Source organism: Aptenodytes patagonicus, chromosome 3 (genome assembly GCF_965638725.1).
Source record: "Aptenodytes patagonicus chromosome 3, bAptPat1.pri.cur, whole genome shotgun sequence".
Classification (NCBI taxonomy): domain Eukaryota; kingdom Metazoa; phylum Chordata; class Aves; order Sphenisciformes; family Spheniscidae; genus Aptenodytes; species Aptenodytes patagonicus.
The window spans coordinates 74533505-74553823 of record NC_134951.1 but is presented as its reverse complement, the minus strand read 5'-3'; the positions used below and the strand labels follow the sequence as shown (position 1 = coordinate 74553823).

Genomic DNA, 20319 nt, shown 5'->3' with positions numbered 1-20319 from the left:
CGGCTGACTCACCAATAACGTCCGGCTGCCTCGCCCCACTTCCGGGGGGCGGCCCGCCGGCTCGCGGGGGCGGGGCAAGATGGCGGCGGTAGCGGCGCTACCGGTCTCCCTCTCGGGCAGGTTTAAGGGGTCCGTCGCGGCCTGGCGCGCTCGTTACTGGCAGCGGGGTGGGGGGCAGGAGGGACCTGAGGGGCCGGCTGGTGCCCTTCGGCCGGGGAGCGGCTGCTTTCGGGCGCCGGGCCCCGCGGTCGGGGTCTTCGGCCTAGCGGCGGGCGCCGCGCCGGGCGGGGCCGGGGGCCGGCCCTCGGCCTACTCGCGCGGGCGGGGGCAACGCCAGCGTCGCGCCGTGGACGGGCCCGCTCGGCCGGGGGCCGCGTGGCCGGGAGGCGGCGCTGTGGGCGCTGTGCTGCCGGCTCCGCGCCGCCGGCCGCAGCCGCAGGGGCGGGCGCTTCTTCGGGCCGGCGTTGCCTCGCTTCGCCCCCGTTAACCGCCCGTTACCGACCGGAACAGGCCTCGGGAGGGTATGGGTTGTGTTTCTGTTTTTCCTAGGTTTCTTTGGGCTCACCGCGCAGTCGCGGGTAGCTGTTCAGTTCCGAGTCCCCGGGACTGGGGCCCCGACTCGCGGGACAGAAATCTTCAAATAAAAATCATTCTTCAGGCTGGGTTCGAGCTCTCCGTGGGGCTGGTCGCGTTTTGCTCGTCGTCCTTCTCGTGTATAAACAGCGTTTGGGGAGAATGGAAATCAAGTATATAGCGGAGAGCGAGTGGCGTGGGTTTTGTTGTCGATACAAGATACGCTTAAACTTTAAACAAATCTCTGAGCTTTTAATTTTAAATTTCCTTGACTTTACATCTGGGTAACTGAGCAATTAGAGAACACGTTTGAGCCTAGAATTAACTGCAGTTTTCGCTCTTTTGGCAGGGCCGGTCACTTAGCATTTTCTTCCCTGAAAAGACTGCCGTTTATCTTTTTCTTCAAAAGTAGACCGAAGAACCTGACCAATTTAAGACTTGTTTGTTTTTTATTGGTGTCCACTGCTTTAAAGGCACATAAAATTACTTTCAAGACCGTGCATTTATTTTAAAAAAATAGAAGATATTTCATCATTTCCTCTCAATAATAAAATTTCGATCCTCTCCTTTTTAGGTCCTTTGCATATTTTACAATTAAAGACAGACTGCCTCAGATCCTCACACGAGTTATTGATACCCTGCATCGACATAAAAATGAATTTTTTGAAGAACACGGTGAGGTAAGGGTAAGATCTCTTTCTGCCTGAGATGTTTTTCCCCCTAGCCCTTGAGACCCCTTCTCTGCCTTGTTTTTGCTGGTTTCTTACTACCGTCAGTACTTGTCTCTCTTAATCTTTCTGTCTTTTTTTTTACTTTATCATCTCTTTCTTGTAGCTGCTCTTCATTAATTTTGTAACTCGCCTTTCCGTCTAACCTTTTTCTGATCTATCTGTTCTGCAACTGCTTCGCTTTCTCAGGTTTTTGTGTTGATGCAGTGTTTAATAGACTAGCATTTTCTGAACATGGCAATGTTTCAGTACCCTGTTCCCCTCTAATAAGCAAAAAGTCCGATGTGAAAAGAAGTCCCACGCGCGATTCATTTTAGGATGTTGGGTGTAAAATGAGCTTCATTCACCAAAATGTGTTTGGTTGAAGCAAGCTCTGATTTGTCAGGGACTCGTATTTGGCAATTAAAACTTATCACGTATATCTTTTGTGAAGAATTGATCTGTGTCTCTTCAGGAATAAATGTTCAGAATAGGAACTTTTGTTCTCCGCTTATTTCAGAAGGGCGTTGAAGCAGAGAAGAGAGCTATATCTTTCCTCTCCAAACTGCGGAATGAACTGCAAACAGACAAACCAGTGACCCCTTTAGAAGATGAGCTGCCTGATGCTGCGCTGTGGAACCAATACCTAGACTACCAACGAAATTTATCAAATGGAAATGGAGAACCGAGTTGGTTTCAGTCCCCTTGGTTATATGTAGAGTGTTACATGTATCGAAGAATTCACGCAGCGCTTGCACAGAAGTAAGTATTTACTAGCTTGGTGTATTGCTCTGCAAAACATTGTTCTTTCCCGTTTTTATTTTAGGAGAAAGGAAGACAGCTGGGGAGTAAGATAAAGGAAAATCTTAAGCTTTTACCATACTCCTTTTCCCTCGTCTCGCGCTTCAGATTTAAAAGTAATACTTTTTCTTCTTCCATGTGGCAGAATTTGAAGCTTACTAGGTTTTTTTTTATGCTTCAGTTTCTGTGACTTGGTCTACACGAGAACTCTTAAGCTTGACTGTATAGCTTGGCCTTCTTGCAGACTAATGTGCGTTGAGGTATGAAAGTTATTTAGCATTTCTAAAAGGTTTGTTAGTCTAGAATTATCTCGAGACATATGTTCGCCTGAAACATGGGATGCGAGAACCACTAATCTGTTGGGCATTCTAACTTGTTTTGCTGCTCGAAATCTGAAGTTACCGTTTGAGAACTGTTACAGCAGTAGACCCAGCTTAAGCAGCCCCTGTTGTTCATTCTACACCATCTTCTCAGTTACAGCAGTGTTTGCAGACCATGTGTTGCATCGAACTTTGGGAGCTGATCCTGGTTAAAAATAACTTGGCAGGAAAAACTTGTTGTGCTGGTGCTGTGGAGAGGTGCCAGTACAATGCAATGGAGTAGGAGTGAGCAGTTTAAGTCCCCGCTGCTGCCAAAAAAAATTGAGAGCTCCATGCGTACTAGATTTGCCCTTAGTATTACAGAGACACGCACGCAGTAACGGGACTCCGTTTCTACTGGTATATTGCGTAATTTGAACTCTTGTAGTAAAAACTTCAAATATGAGATGGATCTGCTGGATTGCACTTAAAAAAACTGAGCAGATACTTTTCATTAGTAAGCTTTGAGTTTCTTGATCTCCATTATTTAGCCGCTCTTAAGCATATGCTTGGATGAAAGTTCAATCATTTGTCAAAAGGTATACATGCAAATACGTCTCATAATAGATGAGTCTATATTTCTTATATATGACAAGAACTGAATTGTTTTGTCATCTTTGTCATGTTAATTTTCTAAAGTCCTAGTTAAAAACCTTCATAAGAATAACTTCATATCACTGTAAGAGACTTCATTATGGGAAGTACACTTCAGCACACACAAACATGCTTAAAATTGGGCCAGCAATTTACTACATTAGTTCACTTGTATGTGAACAGTTTTAATTGTCCGCGTCTGAAGACTGGAGTTCAAAAGTGTCACTGTATGTGCAGTTCCCAGAATTGTTGTGACTGAACACTTGTTGACTTTCAGAATATATTGCTAGAAATACAAAGGTGTCTTGCATACTGTCTGTTTCAGCGAGACACGATACCAGGCTGTTATTGAGATGTGTGAAAATCTAGTATGACAAATTAGAAGTGGCAAATCTTAACTAGGGCCTGTAGTTCGGCCTAAAAAAGCTGAGCTTCAGGCTTGCATTTTCAGGTGTGTTTCCTGTGCTGTCGTGGAAAATGTGGCAAGTTAATCTAATGTTAATCTACTTGTTCTCCTTCTATTTTTAGCCCACCTATTGACAACTTTGACGTATTTAAGGAAGGAAAGGCTCAAAATTTCTTTGAATCCCAAGAGGCTGTTATTGCCTTATGCACTTACTTTCAGGAACTTCTTAAGAACATCAAGGATCTAGACGAAAAGCAACTTCAGGAGGAACTCTTTAACCTATTGCAGGTAAAGTAGTAGTGCTTAACATAAGAATTTAAAATCTCTCTCCTATGTAACAAACAAAAACTTGAGGTTATAAGGACTCTGAACTTCATATGGAAATTAAAATATAGCTCTTTTGTTTGTAAAAATGCAATGAAATCCTGACAGCCATACTGTATTGCTGCTACTCTGGAAATATTTAAATTTTGGTTACTTGTATTAAATATGACACTTTCATTATTCTGCTGGTCTTCATTGTGTATTTGAAAACCCCGCTTATTCTCCCTCAAAACCAGCATATAAAACATTTTAAGTCGAGTTCCAGATGGCCTTTTTGTTATTTAACTATAAAATTTTAAACCGCTTAATTTTATTGACACTCTAAAAATTTTTAGACTTCTTTGGAAAAAATGTTAGAAGTCAGCCTGGGCCAGAAGTGGTTTAAAAGCTTTATAACTGCATTATTCCTGGAAAATAATGCCTTTGGGTAGCATACGAAATACCATAGGATTACAAATAGGGCTGTTAGCTGGCAACAGTGCGCACTAAATATTTGATGAATCTTTATAATAATCATTATAAAGTGTTTAAGTGTGTACTTATTACCTCATTAGCGTGTACTTAAAATACAAGTTCTTACTTAGCTGCATGTAATAAAAAAATAAACCTGCTTTTATTACTCCTTTTTCTGTGTTCCCATTGATATTTTCTGGAATCACAGTATGGACAATATTTGTGTTTTAAGCTTTGTGATCAGTGTATTTACATTGATCTAAATCTTCCATCTTTGTCACTTCTGATGCATGTTTCTGATGCCTGCATAAATACAGAGGATTGTTTGGTTTCTTCCACAAAATCTTGTCTATATTAAGATTTCTGTACAAGAAGTTGCATTTTATTAAAGCTTGGAGTGAAATGTGGAGTTAGAGTCTTCATGTCCCTAAAACAAAAACAAACAAACAAAATCTTTAGTGTATGTGAAGTTTAGAATGTAACTACAGTGAGACTTAGCAAATATTTTTTGTTTTTTTCCTCCTTCTAGGTATCATTGTGGGGCAATAAGTGTGACCTTTCTTTTTCAGCTGGTGAAGACAGCTCTCAGAAATCTAGTCCTTTGCAATCCCTGGAAAACATGATACCTTACATCTTAGTGAATGATATGGAAAAGCTTTGGTCACTACTTGTAAATGCCAAAAAAAGAAATACAGAAAAAAGTAATGTTAGAGTTGACATAATCCTGGATAATGCCGGATTTGAACTTGTAAGTGATCTTGTGTTGGCTGACTTCCTGGTATCGTCAAAGCTAGCTGATGAAGTCCATTTTCATGGAAAAAGTATTCCATGGTATGTGTCAGATACCACAAAGCATGATTTTAACTGGACTATTAAACAACTGCAGTCAGCTAATCATATGTGGATGTCTAGATGTGGGATAAACTGGGAGGGCAATTTGAAAAAGGGAGTTTGGGTTTACCGTGATCACATGTTTTGGACTTTGCCACATGACTTTTCCAGTATGGCTGAAGTTGCTCCTGACTTGTATGCCGATCTACAGAAGTCAAAGTTGCTTCTTTTCAAAGGTGATCTAAACTATCGAAAATTAACAGGAGATAGAAAATGGGAATATACTGTTCCGTTTCATCAAGCCTTGAACAAGTTTCATCCTGCGCCCCTCTGTAGTTTGAGAACACTGAAATCTGACACTCAGGTTGGCCTAAAACCTGGACAAGGTGAACAAATTCAGGCTTCTGAACCTGAATGGATGGTAAGTGGAAAATACGGGGTAGTTCAGTTCGATGCTGCTCTCTAGTTAAATGGTTCCTAATATTCTGAAAGAGAGATTCAGTCTGAGTTTTAACTACTTTCTCTGTTCCATGCTTGGCTTCAGCAAAGGTTCTTTTTTGTTTGCACTTTTCCTCCCAAGTGATTTGTTGTTTTCGTTCCGCAAAAGACTTTAATGTTGTGCAAAAGTTCACAAACTGTCTGTATACATAAATCAATCTGCTTTCTGTTTTCCTAATGTCCAATGTCAGCAGATGTTTAAGATGAACATTTAGTTGTCCATAATATTTTTTTCTTCATCAGTGAGTATGAGAGCTTATGGCTAACTAGTGAAAGATCTGCTTCAGAAACCATTTCCTCAATACCACGTTAGCATGTATTTACTTATTTCAGGCTGACTTACGCTCTACGTGCCATGCGTTGCACGAAAGTTAATATTTTAGCGAATGCACAAATGAATTCCAGATAGATTCTTTGCAGCCCATTGCACGATCATATTTTAAAACTGTTGAAAATTGTGTTGACTTCTACCAAGACTTTATTACATAAATTGTTTTTTACTTGCTTCTTGTGTCCGCAGACAAATAACTTTTGACCTTTTGAATATAGTTCACTGTACATTAAGAGAAGAGTTCTTGGGTGATACCTTGTAAATATTAACTTAGAATTTGAAAGTTAAATTTAATTTTCAAAATACAAATGGATGTTGCTAGCCAGTTTGCCTGTAGGAGGGGAGTTGTCCCATCTGGTAGGAAGATTAGTAGGAGAAAGGACAATCTGATTTTAAGAATATGGAAGATATTGTTTATTTAAGACCCTCTACCAAAAAAAAGCACACACAAAAACCAAACAAACCAACCAGCCCAACCAGTTACATTAATTGGATTTTAGATTTAATACAGATTTGAATTAAAGGTGGTCTGTCAGCAGCGTTTGTGGTTCAAGCACTGCTGCCTCTTTCCATTGTGATAATTCTCTTTATTTGTCAAATGTATTTGTTTTTTTAAGAAGGATGCCATAACTTTCATGGGGGAAATACAACACCAGTTGCACTGAGAAGTATATGCTAGAGAAGCATATGCCATACAGGTTGCTGCTAATTGGAGTTGTTAGATGCCCATTTCTTCTCTTCTACCCTGGTCTCAAATTACTCAGAATTTTTGGGAAAATTTAGGGTTTATTTTAGTGGTTTTTCAGAGTGAAGTGAAATGAAAGTGGATATACATTATCCATTTATAAAGGAAAAATTAAAAATAGATTCTCTCAAGTTTTAAAGTACTTCTGTGGTTTGAAATAGGGCCTTTGATAGGGGACTGATGTAAAGCCAGTGATAACTACAGGTTTGTTAGAAAATGGTGGCAGTATTACCCATAGAGTCTGACTGGATTATGCTATTGTCTAGAGCTGCTAAAATGAGGTGAACTTGCCCCTGGTAGCCAAGGTGGCTATGTTAGAGAACAAGAGTAGACAGTAGAGAAACTTCATTTTCCATTTTACCTATGTCTTAGCGAAAAGGATGGCTCAGAAGTGGCCTGATTTGAGTGCGTTCTGGAAGTGGTGCTATGGCAAGGGAATTAGAATGACTGCGTGGTAGAAAGTGGATTTAGAAAGACTTCTGCGCTTACGGTTAACCTAAGACAAGGGTAAGCTTTGGCAGGTCTAAAGAAGTGGGAGGGGGAAGACGGGGTGGTATTTTGCACCTATTTCAGGCTTTGAAAATGAAGCTGGATTCCCCTTCTGGCCAGTGAAATCACTGGCAAAGCACGTCTTCTGAAGTGGAGAGAATCAGCTGCTGCTTACTGTGTTCATACAATAAAGACCTCTATGGCAGATAAATATGCTCCAACTGCTGATGACTTAGATTATTTGTGTTTGTGTTCTTCTTATCTCCGAAAGTATATTAATATTTTAAAGTTGCAAGGTCAAGTATTCAAAAACTAAGATGCTAGGAATTTCAGGAGGCAATGCGTTATTGTAGGTAGGGTTCTACTTTTGAGACCTGGGTTTAGTGTTCTCATCTCCTTTGTATCTCTCACTTAGTACTCCTAAAAGATGAATTTATGCTCATCCTTAGGCACCTGATTAAACTGCATGAATTAGAAATCCAGTCAAGAGAGCTGAAGGTCAGACTGCTGAAGGTCTCTGACTGGAGAGAGCTCAGGGGGACTCCAGCTTTGGTGCTCTGATCAAATACATAAGCGACACGATGAATCTGGGCACTGGAGCCTCAGTTTCTCATCTGTGAAAATGCTGTTAACTTGTTTCAAATGCACTTTGAAGCAACAACTTTGGGTCAAGAGCAGAGGGATGGAAGTTGTGGAATATGTGCAATGAAAACTTCCCGCCTTGTTCAGAGAGACAAAATGATTAGAGGAAGAAATTGCTTTGCCCGTGGACAGATTGTTTGTAAGGTCCTGACTTAATTTGCTGGAGAGGTTTAAAAGCGTGTAATGGACAAGAAGAGAAAGGATTGTTTCACTGTTGAGGCCACCCTTGAAGAATAGATTTGCCTCTTACACAATCCCTACACATGCTGAGAAACTTGGTTTCATTTTTCACTGGTTGTTAATCTGTCTCTCTGTGCCCAGGTTGCTTTCAAGCTGTTACTTCTGGGAACTCACAATGCAGATCATTGAAAATTAATATTCTGAAGTGATGATAAATAGAATCCTACAAAATGCTAAATCACTTGGGACGTGCAGCAGTATTCGCTCAGTATTACTGAATCATCTCATTGGAGATTGTTGCATTAATGTTTGTAAGGAAGCAGGGTGGTTTCATGATTTCATGAGTACTGTAAGACATGTAATTCTTAGATTAGCATTTGAATGCTAATGTAAGACATGATGTCATGCTGGGGGGGGGGAAATTAAAGTAGTTCTATTCTCCAGTTTATTAAGTGAGCACTTTCATCTTTTGCCCCTCACAAAGAGAAATTTATATGGTAATATACAGTGTGACTACATAGTTATGTGAGGAATGCACAGCCGTAACTTTCTATGATTCTATTCTATGATTCTATGATTCCAAATACTTAATTGCTTGACTTCTATAGCTGTAATTGCAAAGTGCTATCTATAGACAGAACTGAATATGCAGCATACTTTTCTGTTTGTTGGTTGGCTATATTTTTGTAAAATTTGGATTGATTCTATGAAGAAAAAAAAAAATGGTGCTGTAATGCCAGTGTTACATTCTCCCACGCCACAAAGAAGTAGTGAAGACACGATATTCCAATGAGGCACGGTGCTCTGCTGTTGGGTTAGCTACAGTTCAGTTGAAAATAGGAAATGCTTTTGTAGATACTCAGTGCTAATTACTTGCGTAATATAGCTTCATGAAATGGCAGCATGTGCCTGCTGCATTTAGGTGGAATTCGCTGTTATACAACATAAAGCATGTGTTATAACAATAGCATATGCTATAATACAGCATAATTTTTTTTTCTTGAGTATTCAAGAAAGTTGCTTCTGTACATCTGTTACAACTGGTTGCCCAAAATGCTTGTACAGCGTAACTCAGGAGCTACTGATTTTTATACCCAAATTCTTGAGATTTTCTTTTCATGTTCCATTTGAATATTTATAGCAAAAACAAGGGCATTTTCAGTATTCTGAGGACCACAACAGACCAACGTCTTTTGACTTCTATTTTTTTATTCTACCTTTTGAGCAACTGTATTTGTAAATCGGTTTTTGAAAGAGATGATTTTCATTTGTGATGAAACAGGCACAGTGAAAGCCAGTACACACATCTGTCTGAACACTTGATAATTCATTAGGTAAGATATATACAATAATTCCATATGTATATAAGGCTTCTTAAAATAAATTGATGTGGAAAATAAGTTGATTGTATGACTGGAAACGGTTGCAAGAATATTGAAATAAATTATATAATTTTGTGCAAAAGTCAAACATCATTATACTATTTCAGTGGCTGGGAAAGCCAACTTAAAATAATTCAGGTCTTAGTTCCTGAAGTTTTTTTCTCTGAAACAGATTTTATACAAAAAATCTGTAAAGCATATTTATCCAGTGAGGTTTTGAAAGATAGATATAAGAGATGGGTATCATAAAATGTTCCTCTTCATCAAGACAGGGCAGTATTAGGGAAGTTTCTACCTTGTTACTCTACCAATATTCTTGTTCAAATTTCGAAACCTTAAAAAGCATTGAGAATCTCTTAAAATGTAGCTGGTAATTACTTATTAAGGTTGGTGCAGCTGATGATGTTGTTATCAGGATCACTTTCCAAACTGATAGGTGCTCCATGTGTTCTCAGCAAAAATTGAAATATTTTAGTGTTACACTTGCTGTAACTAAAATATTTCCAAATCACTTTGTTTTACACACCTTACTGATTTCCCATAAACCCTAACTATTGTTGTTGAAATAGTTCTTTTAAAGTTCATAATGTATCTGCATTCATGGTTGAACTACTTAACTACTTGTTCCATGTGAAGTGTATTTATCTCCTGTACTCTGTCAGACAGCATAGGAAAAATGTTCACTCTATTGCATGAAAATCACCACATGAAATATTTTTAATCTAAAAAAACCCTAAATCACGTCTAAAATATAAATTCCAAAATGGAATTTTGTACAGAACTGTTAGCTTTTTTTCATTAAACAGTTTGTTTGCTTTACCCAAAACTACAGAACAAAAGTTTGGGATGATTTTTATTTAAAGCAAAAATGTAAGTTCAAAATCACCTAAGACTTACCTAAGGATTTTAAAATAAAACTGTGAAAATGTGCTGGTTAAAATGGTCCTTTTATTTCTTTCCAATATGGCAGTGGCAGAAAGCATGTGGGGAGAAAGTTTCCTATACCATGGACTATTTATTTTTTTGTATTTGGTTGTGGGTTTTTTCCCTAAAACAGGTTTTCAAAACTTATGTGAATTTTTATTCTAGCTGATACAGATATATTTCTATTTCTGTCAGCCCTGGAAATAAAAAGGCCACTTAAATAAATTTATATAGATGAATTAATCCACATTCTGTCTCAGCTTTACAGTTGTGAATTCTGCAGATATATTGTGAGAAGGGTTTTTATTTACCCTTCTTTTTGAGGTTTGGCTCATTGGCTTTGTTTCCACTGGGAAAGAAATATAAATTGTCATATTATGATTGTATACAATGAATAAACATATTCAGTAATAGTATGCTGCTTTTGTTGTATCACTTTTCAGTAAGCTAAATAATCATAGTCTTTCAAACTTCCCATGAAGAAAAATTTTCCTGCTTGTAGGAATTTCTTTTATTTTTCCTGGGATGCCACTTACTACTTCCAAGTCTTTAACGAGGTAAAAGATTAAGAGCTGAGCAGACTAAGGTAAGATATATCAAGGTATATATTACAGGCTTTTTTGTTTGCTTTCTTAATATTAACTAACTGATTATTCTCATACTGTCATGGTAAGGCTGATGCTTTCTAAGTAACTATAATTGATAAAGGGCCTGATGATACAGTTAGTTGCATCTTTCAATGTGCAGTTCACGCTGAGTTCTGCCCACAATTGTGGTATTTTGCTCAGGGATTAATTTTAAAGGAGTTGGTTCTTACCAAATGTGGAGATACAGTGCCTGACATGTAGGCAAATGGATGACGGAGAAGAGGCAGAAGGCATCCAGGCCTCATATTCTGTGTATGGAAATGGCTGTACAGAAACCCTGTGTATTCAGTGCGATGCTGCTTAACGCTGACACAGCGCGCAGGAACATCTCCAGACTCTCACCCCTGAAGTTCAGGCACCTGCAGAGAAAGGCTTTCTGCCCCCTTGCCTGTTAACATACAGAATACTGTGCCCGGAGGTAATCACACAGCATTTCCTTGAAATAGCTGAGCAAGGCTCAATCTTTAAAATGCTTGCGTATATTAAAATAATGCAGCAGAGAAGGACCTGGAAACTGGTAAAGCCATGCTTTCCTTCAGTGGTGGCGTGTATAGAAAGGTTGTTCAGGAAACTGAGAACTGGCTTTTAACAGCCATTCCTGGCCTGGAATAGGTTTCAGCTCTTATCTCCCACTCCCCAAGAAAATGTCTTAGCTGTCATAGATGAGGAAATGTACTGGGTTCTGGTCCTAGATGGCTTATATACGTATATAATTGTTATTTTGGTCTAGGATCTGTGTTTGTAAAATACAAAACAATTCTGGAAAAAGGGTTAGGGTCTAGGAGTGCTCCCTCAAGCTGGCTGAAGGATCCCTTCAGCTGCTCTTCCTTCCGTCCAGTGACTCTTGTGTTACCTGCATAATGGCCCTATTTCAACCCAAGGAGTATGTGTACCCATGGCCTAAGGTTAGGGAATTAGGAGACAGATAAAGTTCAAATTCCTCCAGGCAGAGAAGGGCCTACAACTTCCTGCGAGGGCTCTAGTGTCTTTACAAGAACAAAAAGTATCCCCATTTCTCTGTAATCAGCTGCGTTCTTGATTTCAAGCAGTCCTGAATTAGAGCTACACTTGAATGCCTTTGGGATGTGTTGGATATGCAGCTTTGACTGCATCAGTGGCGTTGGATTTGGCCCTTAGAAGTTTTGCTGCTACTTTTCTGCATTGTGATGGAGCATTACCAGGAGCTAGTTGCCCAGTGCAAATCAGGGAGTTTCCATACCTATGTGGAAACTTAAGTTCCACACACAGCGAACTTCCAAAATAACTGCATGAATTGAGTTCAGACTTTCAAAGACTTTATATCTGGTTTAAGTTCCCCAAACTGAAAATGACCTACTATGTCAGCAGCAGCTTTCAAAGAAGAAACTCTTAGATTTTTCAAAGAAAATAATTTCTTATAAATTGTCCTGAGCTTTTTTTTTACTATACCTGTGTTTCGATAGCTGCAACTATCATTTAATGGAGTTTTTTGCCTTTGCTTTCATTTAACATTGTGCACTTACTGTGGATGTCCTGAGCTGGAAAGCAGCTGTGCAAAGTGGTTTATTCTGTGTCCTTTCTCTCCGATGTCTCCATACATAGATAGATAGAGATATGTTAGTCTGTGCATAAAGTATTTTTAACCAAATATTTGCTTACATGGACATTATCTTAGTACTCCTCTTGTTTCTCCCTCACTAAAACATAGCTTGTATTTTGGATATAACGCTTGAATTTACAAGTAAAAAAAGTTCATCTGTAATTTCCAAAACTTCAGAATATATTCTTTGGGAAGTGTAAGTACAGCGTTTGTTACACCATGAAGCTTTGCATTTTCATTATTGCTGTTTGCCTTGTGTTTCAGAATTAACGTTTTGTTTTCAGTCCATGGTTATTCTGCCCTTACAAGATAAGAAGGCATCTAGTAATGCTATCATAAAAATGTTTGGTGACTGTTTTGTCATCCAAAGGTATTTAATATTTGCTCATGGGCAGGCTAAACTGTTTTATTGCCACATAGGAGATCTTCAGGAAAACCTCTCCAAAAGTGATTTCTTTTTCCCTGACAGTTCTGGGAAATTACTTGCTCAAACCTGAAATATGGGGGCGGGGGGGAATCATGCTTAAACAGATTTTATAAACTCTTCAGAAGGGACAGGCGAGGAAGGAGAGGCAGTGGGGTGGCCCTGTATGTTAGGGAGTGTTTCGATTGTATAGAGCTCAATGACTGTGATGATGGTACGGTTGAGTGTTTATGGGTAAGGATGAGGGGGAAGGCCAACGAGGCAGATATCCTGCTGGGAGTCTGTTATAGACCACCCAACCAGGATGAAGGGGCGGATGAAGCGTTCTACAAGCGGCTGGCAGAAGTTTCTCAATCGCTAGCCTTTGTTCTCGTGGGGGACTTCAACTTCCCGGACGTCTGCTGGAAATACAACACGGCAGAGAGGAAGCAGTCTAGGAGGTTCCTGGAGTGTGTGGAAGACAACTTCCTGACACAGCTGGTAAGTGAGCCTACCAGGGGAGGTGCCTCTCTTGACCTGCTGTTTACAAAGAGAGAAGGACTGGTGGGAGATGTGGTGGTCGGAGGCCGTCTTGGGCTTAGCAACCATGAAATGATAGAATTCTCGCTTCTTGGTGAAGTAAGGAGGGGGGCCAGCAAAACCGCAACCATGGACTTCCGGAGGGCAGACTTTGGCCTGTTCAGGACGTTGGTTGAGAGAGTCCCTTGGGAGACAGTCCTGAAGGGCAAAGGGGTCCAGGAAGGCTGGACGATCTTCAAGAAGGAAGTCTTAAAGGCGCAGGAGCAGGCTGTCCCCATATGCCATAAGAAGAACGGGCGGGGAAGACGACCAGCCTGGCTGAACGGGGAGCTCTTGCTGGGACTCAGGAAAAAAAGGAGAGTTTACCACTTGTGGAAGAAGGGGCAGGCGACTCAAGAAGAGTACAGGGATCTCGTTAGGTCGTGCAGAGAGGAAATGAGAAAGGCAAAAGCCCAGCTAGAACGTAATCTGGCCGCTGTCATTAGAGACAACAAAAAATGTTTTTACAAATATATTAATGACAAGAAGAGAGCCAAGGAGAATCTCCATCCTTTATTGGATGTGGGGGGGAACATTGTCACCAAGGATGAGGAAAAGGCTGAGGTACTTAATGGCTTCTTTGCCTCAGTCTTTAACAGGCAGACCAGTTATCCTCAGGGTACTCGGCCCCCTGAGCTGGAAGACAGGGACGACGAGCAGGATAAACCCCCCATAATCCAAGAGGAAGCAGTCAACGACCTGCTACGCCACCTGGATGCTCACAAGTCTATGGGGCTGGATGGGATCCACCAGAGAGTGCTGAGGGAGCTGGCGGAGGAGCTCGCCAAGCCACTCTCCATCATTTATCAGCAGTCCTGGTTAACAGGGGAGGTCCTGGACGACTGGAGGCTTGCCAACGTGACGCCCATCTACAAGAAGGGCCGGAAGGAGGATCTGGGGAACTACAGGCCTTGTCAGCCTGACCTCGGTGCCGGGGAAGATTATGGAGCGGTTCATCTTGAGGGCGCTCACAAGGCATGTGCGGGACAACCAGGGGATCAGGCCCAGCCAGCACGGGTTCATGAGAGGCAGGTCCTGCTTGACCAACCTGATCTCCTTCTATGACCAGGTGACCCACCTAGTGGATGAGGGAAAGGCTGTGGATGTGGTCTACCTGGACTTCAGCAAGGCCTTTGACACCGTCTCCCACAGCATTCTCCTAGAGAAGCTGGCGGCTCACGGCTTAGACAGGTGGACTCTGCACTGGGTAAAAAACTGGCTGGACGGCCGGGCCCAGAGAGTTGTGGTGAATGGAGTCAAATCCGGTTGGTGGCTGGTCACGAGCGGTGTTCCCCAGGGCTCAGTTTTGGGGCCGGTCTTGTTCAATATCTTTATCGATGATCTGGATGAGGGGATGGAGTGCACCCTCAGTAAGTTTGCAGACGACACCAAGTTGGGCAGGAGTGCTGATCTGCTCGAGGGTAGGAAGGCTCTGCAGAGGGACCTGGACAGGCTGGATCGATGGGCCCAGGCCAACTGGATGAGGTTCAACAAGGCCAAGTGCCGGGTCCTGCACTTCGGCCACAACAACCCCATGCAGCGCTACAGGCTTGGGGAAGAGTGGCTGGAAAGCTGCCTGTCGGAAAAGGACCTGGGGGTGTTGGTCGACAGCCAGCTGAACATGAGCCGGCAGTGTGCCCAGGCGGCCAAGAAGGCCAACAGCATCCTGGCCTGTATCAGAAATGGTGTGGCCAGCAGGAGTAGGGAAGTGGTCGTGCCCCTGTACTCGGCCCTGGTGAGGCCGCACCTCGAATACGGTGTTCAGTTTTGGGCCCCTCACTACAAGAAGGACGTTGAGGTGCTGGAGCGTGTCCAGAGAAGGGCAACGAGGCTGGTGAGGGGTCTGGAGAACAAGTCTTCTGAGGAGCGGCTGAGGGAACTGGGGTTGTTTAGCCTGGAGAAAAGGAGGCTGAGGGGAGACCTCATCGCTCTCTACAACTACCTGAAAGGAGGTTGTAGCGAGGTGGGTGTCGGTCTCTTCTCCCAAGTAAGAAGCGATAGGATGAGAGGAAATGGCCTCAAGTTGTGCCAGGGGAGGTTTAGCTTGGACGTGAGGAAAAATTTCTTTACTGAAAGAGTGGTTAAACATTGGAAGAGGCTGCCCAGGGAAGTGGTTGAGTCCCCATCCCTGGAAGTATTTAAAAGATGTGTAGATGCGGTGCTTAGGGACGTGGTTTAGTGGGCATGGTGGTGTTGGGTTGATGGTTGGACTTGATGATCTTAGGGGTCTTTTCCAACCTTAATGAGTCTATGATTCTATGAGATTCTGTGTTAAAATCTCACTTCTCTCCCAAGTCTGATTAGTTCCCCCACATGCATATTGCATTTTCACCACCCTGCTTTGTCCCAGTGGGTTGTAAAACTAGCTGGCTTATTTCCTTCAGAAGGTTTACTGGCCCCACAAGATGTCTCCATCAGTTTAGCTGAGCTGTGCTAATTCACATAGGATGAGGACAGCATTAAACTCAATGTTTTGGGAGTAAAAAAAAGGACTCCCATTTTGGTTAGGCAGAGGAACAGCTAGACTTAATCAGACTAGTTAATCCTTCTTAAGCTTGTCCACTATCAGATTTACAATAGTAACTGGTATCAGACACAACTTACACACATCTTAATCATATTAGTTGGTAATGCTGTCTTTCCACTTTGCCCTATGAGCCTATTTTTTCCTGATAATATAATTGCATCAATACCTTTTCCACCCTGAAGTCTGTAAATGTGTTATGATATTACCTCCAGGGAGGCAGCATCTCCCTTTGTTAACTGAAATTGTTATTTTCAAGCATATGTTAAGGATCTCTACATCAAATCATCACTGGTCGTGAGCCAGACTTCTGCATCAGCTGACAAAAAAGAAACGGGAATAAGTCCCGTCTTGATTTCTTCATTATTTTTTGAAGTAGGTAAGCTGAAGATAAGGCACTCCTCAAGAAAACTTTCTCTACTACAGGATGTGATACTAGTGATTTGAGGGGGCGGAGGAGGACCGCAGCTTGGTGTTGGGACATACTGTGCTTTTGGAGTTGCTACCTTTTGGAAGGCAAGCAAATGAGAACCTTGGCAAGTTGTGCCCATGACTTTTATGCCAAGTATTTGTAAAAATGTGGCTGTCTTAGTTATTCTAGCTAGATTTGTAGATATTGATGTCCTGTGGACTAAATTTCCCCTAAATCTCTTTTGGAGAAATATATTTCATGTTCTTTTTTTAATGTTGCTAGTGTACAATTCTCTTCCACCTCAGCTATAGCTGCTTTTAGGTAATGACTGTCTGAAATGCGTATATGCATTCAGGAAATCATTTGGAATTCATGTGCATGATAAAACACAAATACTTCACCTTCTCAATATGGTGTTGGTGTTGATGGCTTGAGGTTAATAACAAAGCTTTTTTTATAGTGTTAGTAAAAAAAGAAATTTTGTTTTCAAAACTAATCTTAAGTGTTTTGATTCAGTGTTTTAATCAATTGGTATGATGTATTTAAATTACAAGATCTGTGAACAGTAGAATTAATGAAGCAAAACTTTCTTTTCCCCTTAGATTCTGTCCCATGTGTACCTGAAGACCTAGTAGTTTGTCTTACTTCCTCATGGGGCATTTGAAAAAAAACAAACAAAAAACCAAAAAAAACCTCAAAACAACCCCCACCAAACCAACAAACAAACTTCAGTACAGATTGTAATAATACACAAAAGTGTACTGCAGGCTTTCCATACAGTTGGGGCATCTCTGTTCATTCTGTGCTTGGCTGTCTGTGTTTCACAATACTTGCAGCAAATTAAGCATCATTCTGACTCAACCTCTGTCAGATTTGCTTAAGATTGTCAAGGACTTGGGGAAAAAAAATTAAGTATATGTCTGTATGCTTAAATACTATTTTGAAATTGTTTAAAAATACAATGCCAAAAGATGCAATTTTCATAGCGCTTTTGATTTTTTTTTAAGTAATGAAAATATTTAAAAGCAATTCAAATAATAAAAATAAGATCTCACCTTTCATTAAGGAGTTAATCATTCCATTCTTAAGAACGGGTTTGGCTCCGAGGAATTTGTGAATTCTTTCATGGAATCATAGAATAGTTTGGGTTGGAAGGGACTTTTAAAGGTCATCTAGTCCAACCCCCCTGCTGTGGGCAGGGACATCTTCAACTAGATCAGGTTGCTCAGAGCCCCGGCCAACCTGACCTTGAATGTTTCCAGGGGTGGGGCATCCACCACCTCTCTGGGCAACCTGTGCCAGTGTTTCACCACCCTCAGCATAAAAAATTTCTTCCTTATATCTAGTCTCAATCTACCCCCCTTTAGTTTAAAGCCATTCCCCCTTGTCCTGTCGCAACAGGCCCTGCTAAAAAGGTTGCCGCCATCTTTTTTATAAGCCCCCTTTAAGTACTGAGAGGCTGCAATAAGGTCTCCCCGAAGCCTTCTCTTCTCTAGGCTGAACAACCCCAACTCTCTCAGCCTTTCTTCATAGGAGAGGTGTTCCATCCCCCTGATCATTTTTGTGGCCCTCCTCTGGACCCGCTCCAACAGGTCCGTGTCTTTCTTATGCTGAGGGCTCCAGAGCTGGACGCAGCACTGCAGGTGGGGTCTCACCAGAGCAGAGCAGAGGGGCAGAATCACCTCCCTCGACCTGCTGGCCACGCTGCTTTGGATGCAGCCCAGGATACAATTGGCCTTCTGGGCTGCGAGCGCACATTGCTGGCTCATGGCCAGCCTTTCATCCACCAGTACCCCCAAGTCCTTCTCGGCAGGGCTGCTCTCCATCCCTTCATCCCCCAGCCTATATTGACACTGGGGGTTGCCCCGACCCAAGTGCAGGACCTTGCACTTGGCCTTGTTAAACCTCATGAGGTTCACACAGGCCCACTTCTCCAGCTTGTCCAGGTCCCTCTGGATGGCATCCTGTCCCTCTGGCGTCCTTTCTTCCCTTTGGATGGCATCGCATCCCTCTAGGGTCTCTCTTCCCTTTTTTGAAGAAATAGTGTTTTAGGGACCTCTTTCCTAGATCAGGTCTGTCTATTACAATGTCTGTGCATCTGTACATATCACTCTTGCAGTGTTCTTGCAGGCCCCAGTAAGCTGCTTTTTTTCCTTTTTTTTTTTTCTTTTTAAGTGGGGCTCTTATGTTACTCGTTTCAGTTTTCTTTTTATTAAGTTCTCAGAAGTCTGCAGACTGATTTGCTAGCAAAATACAGATATTGGTACAGAAATGTCATTTTAGCCTGTGGCATACTAAGCACTTTGAAAGGCAATCTGAGCTAATTTGTGTCACTTGCTAGGGAATCTCTGGTTCAAGTGACCAGAAACATGGAACCGTTGGGGTACCTGGAACAAGTGATCTCTATCCATCCATATCCCGCAAGATACAAAGGATGTCTCTTTCATCGAGTGAGGGGCAAGCTATCCACATTGTCATGTGACTTTTAGCTTTGAAATTATTCTGATAAGTCCATTCTCATTTACTTACAGAAAATTCAATTAGGAGCAGATATTTAGGAACCTGCAGAACTATCTCAATTGTTAGATTTTTTTGAGTGTACTGACTACTGGAATTGGGGTTTCATATCCCAGATCAGTTTTAGCATCTTTCTTCAACACTGAGCTCTTTCATGGAAGGGAAAGATTGTAGTAATTTTTTAATTATTATTTTCTGTTTTAAAAATTAGAGTGACTTTACATTCAAGAGATTCTGCATCATTCTTTGCTCAGAAAGGCTGAGAACATCCTGTCCATGTATTTTCTAACACAACATGAAGAATCTTACTCATGAAAATTACTCCTTGAAATTATTTTTAACTAAAAATCCTGAAGTTACCCTTCCTAAGTCATTATTTCCTGCCCCTGTTAAGAAAAAAGAAACATGGAGTCCTTTTGAGAACTCTACTTGTAGTATTTGGCAAACAAGCCTAAAGCATTTTAAAGTGTAAGCATCCTGTAATAAGATACTCTTTTCTTAGTCAAATGGCTTGAAGAGTGGGTATTGCACCCCCTCAAACTACCCCATTCTTTTTCAGAGCGTTATATGAAATTTCTGCTTTTCTTCATTCTTTTTTTCTTGCCTCTTTTCATAGAATCATAGAATCATTAAGGTTGGAAAAGACCTCTAAGGTCATTGAGTCCAACCGTCGATCCAACACCACCATGCCCACTAAACCATGTCCCTAAGCACCACATCTACACGTCTTTTAAATACTTCCAGGGATGGTGACTCAACCACTTCCCTGGGCAAAGGCCCCACTTTTGTGGTTACTCTTGCTACAGTTCATCAGATTCAGTGGGTTTTTTTTAAAGCCAAATAACTTTATAGATCTTTGGTAAGATACAGCTGTATAAGCATTCTCTCCCCATCACCAAGGGCATAGAAGTGGCTGAAGTATAGCTCTCGAACCAGCCGTGGCACTGCAGGACTAGCGATGAGGAAGTGTGCTCAAGCACATGCTTAAGAAAGTTAGAACAAAGTTTCACAATCATTTAATCCTGCATCTGCATGCTGCTCCGGTAGTGGGACAGATTAGGCTGTAGTCAGATGCTGGACAAATCCAAGATGATATTTTTGTCTAAATTTGCAGAGGACATTAAAACTTGTGCCAGATTTATGCTGGTTTTATGTAAGACTGCTAGTAGAAATTTAACCTGTCAAAAATACTTAATAGATTTGAATTGCAGAATGAGTTTATGCTGGACCAGCATTTTGCACCATGTGGTGGTAGCAGCTTTGGTCCACCATGTTTGAAATTATAAAAACTTTTGGTTGGACTCCCTAGCCCAGCAGCATAATATTTTAGGTACCTCACATAATAGTACAGTCACAGACATAGAAGAGGGAAAAAAAGGTCAGGAACATTATCCTCATAAAAATATTAAGGCTTTATAT

At 41.4% G+C, this 20319-nt stretch overlaps 1 protein-coding gene across 1 annotated transcript; it reads left to right on the top strand.

Moving 5' to 3' along the window:
• Positions 1 to 71: 71 nt before the first annotated feature.
• Positions 72 to 10655, top strand: DCPH1 (damage control phosphatase 1). The gene is made up of 5 exons (XM_076333841.1): positions 72 to 129; positions 1148 to 1253; positions 1801 to 2042; positions 3563 to 3728; positions 4747 to 10655. The coding sequence occupies exons 1-5, from the start codon at positions 80 to 82 to the stop codon at positions 5512 to 5514; spliced, it is 1332 nt and encodes a 443-aa protein (XP_076189956.1). The 5' UTR covers positions 72 to 79; the 3' UTR covers positions 5515 to 10655.
• Positions 10656 to 20319: the final 9664 nt, after the last annotated feature.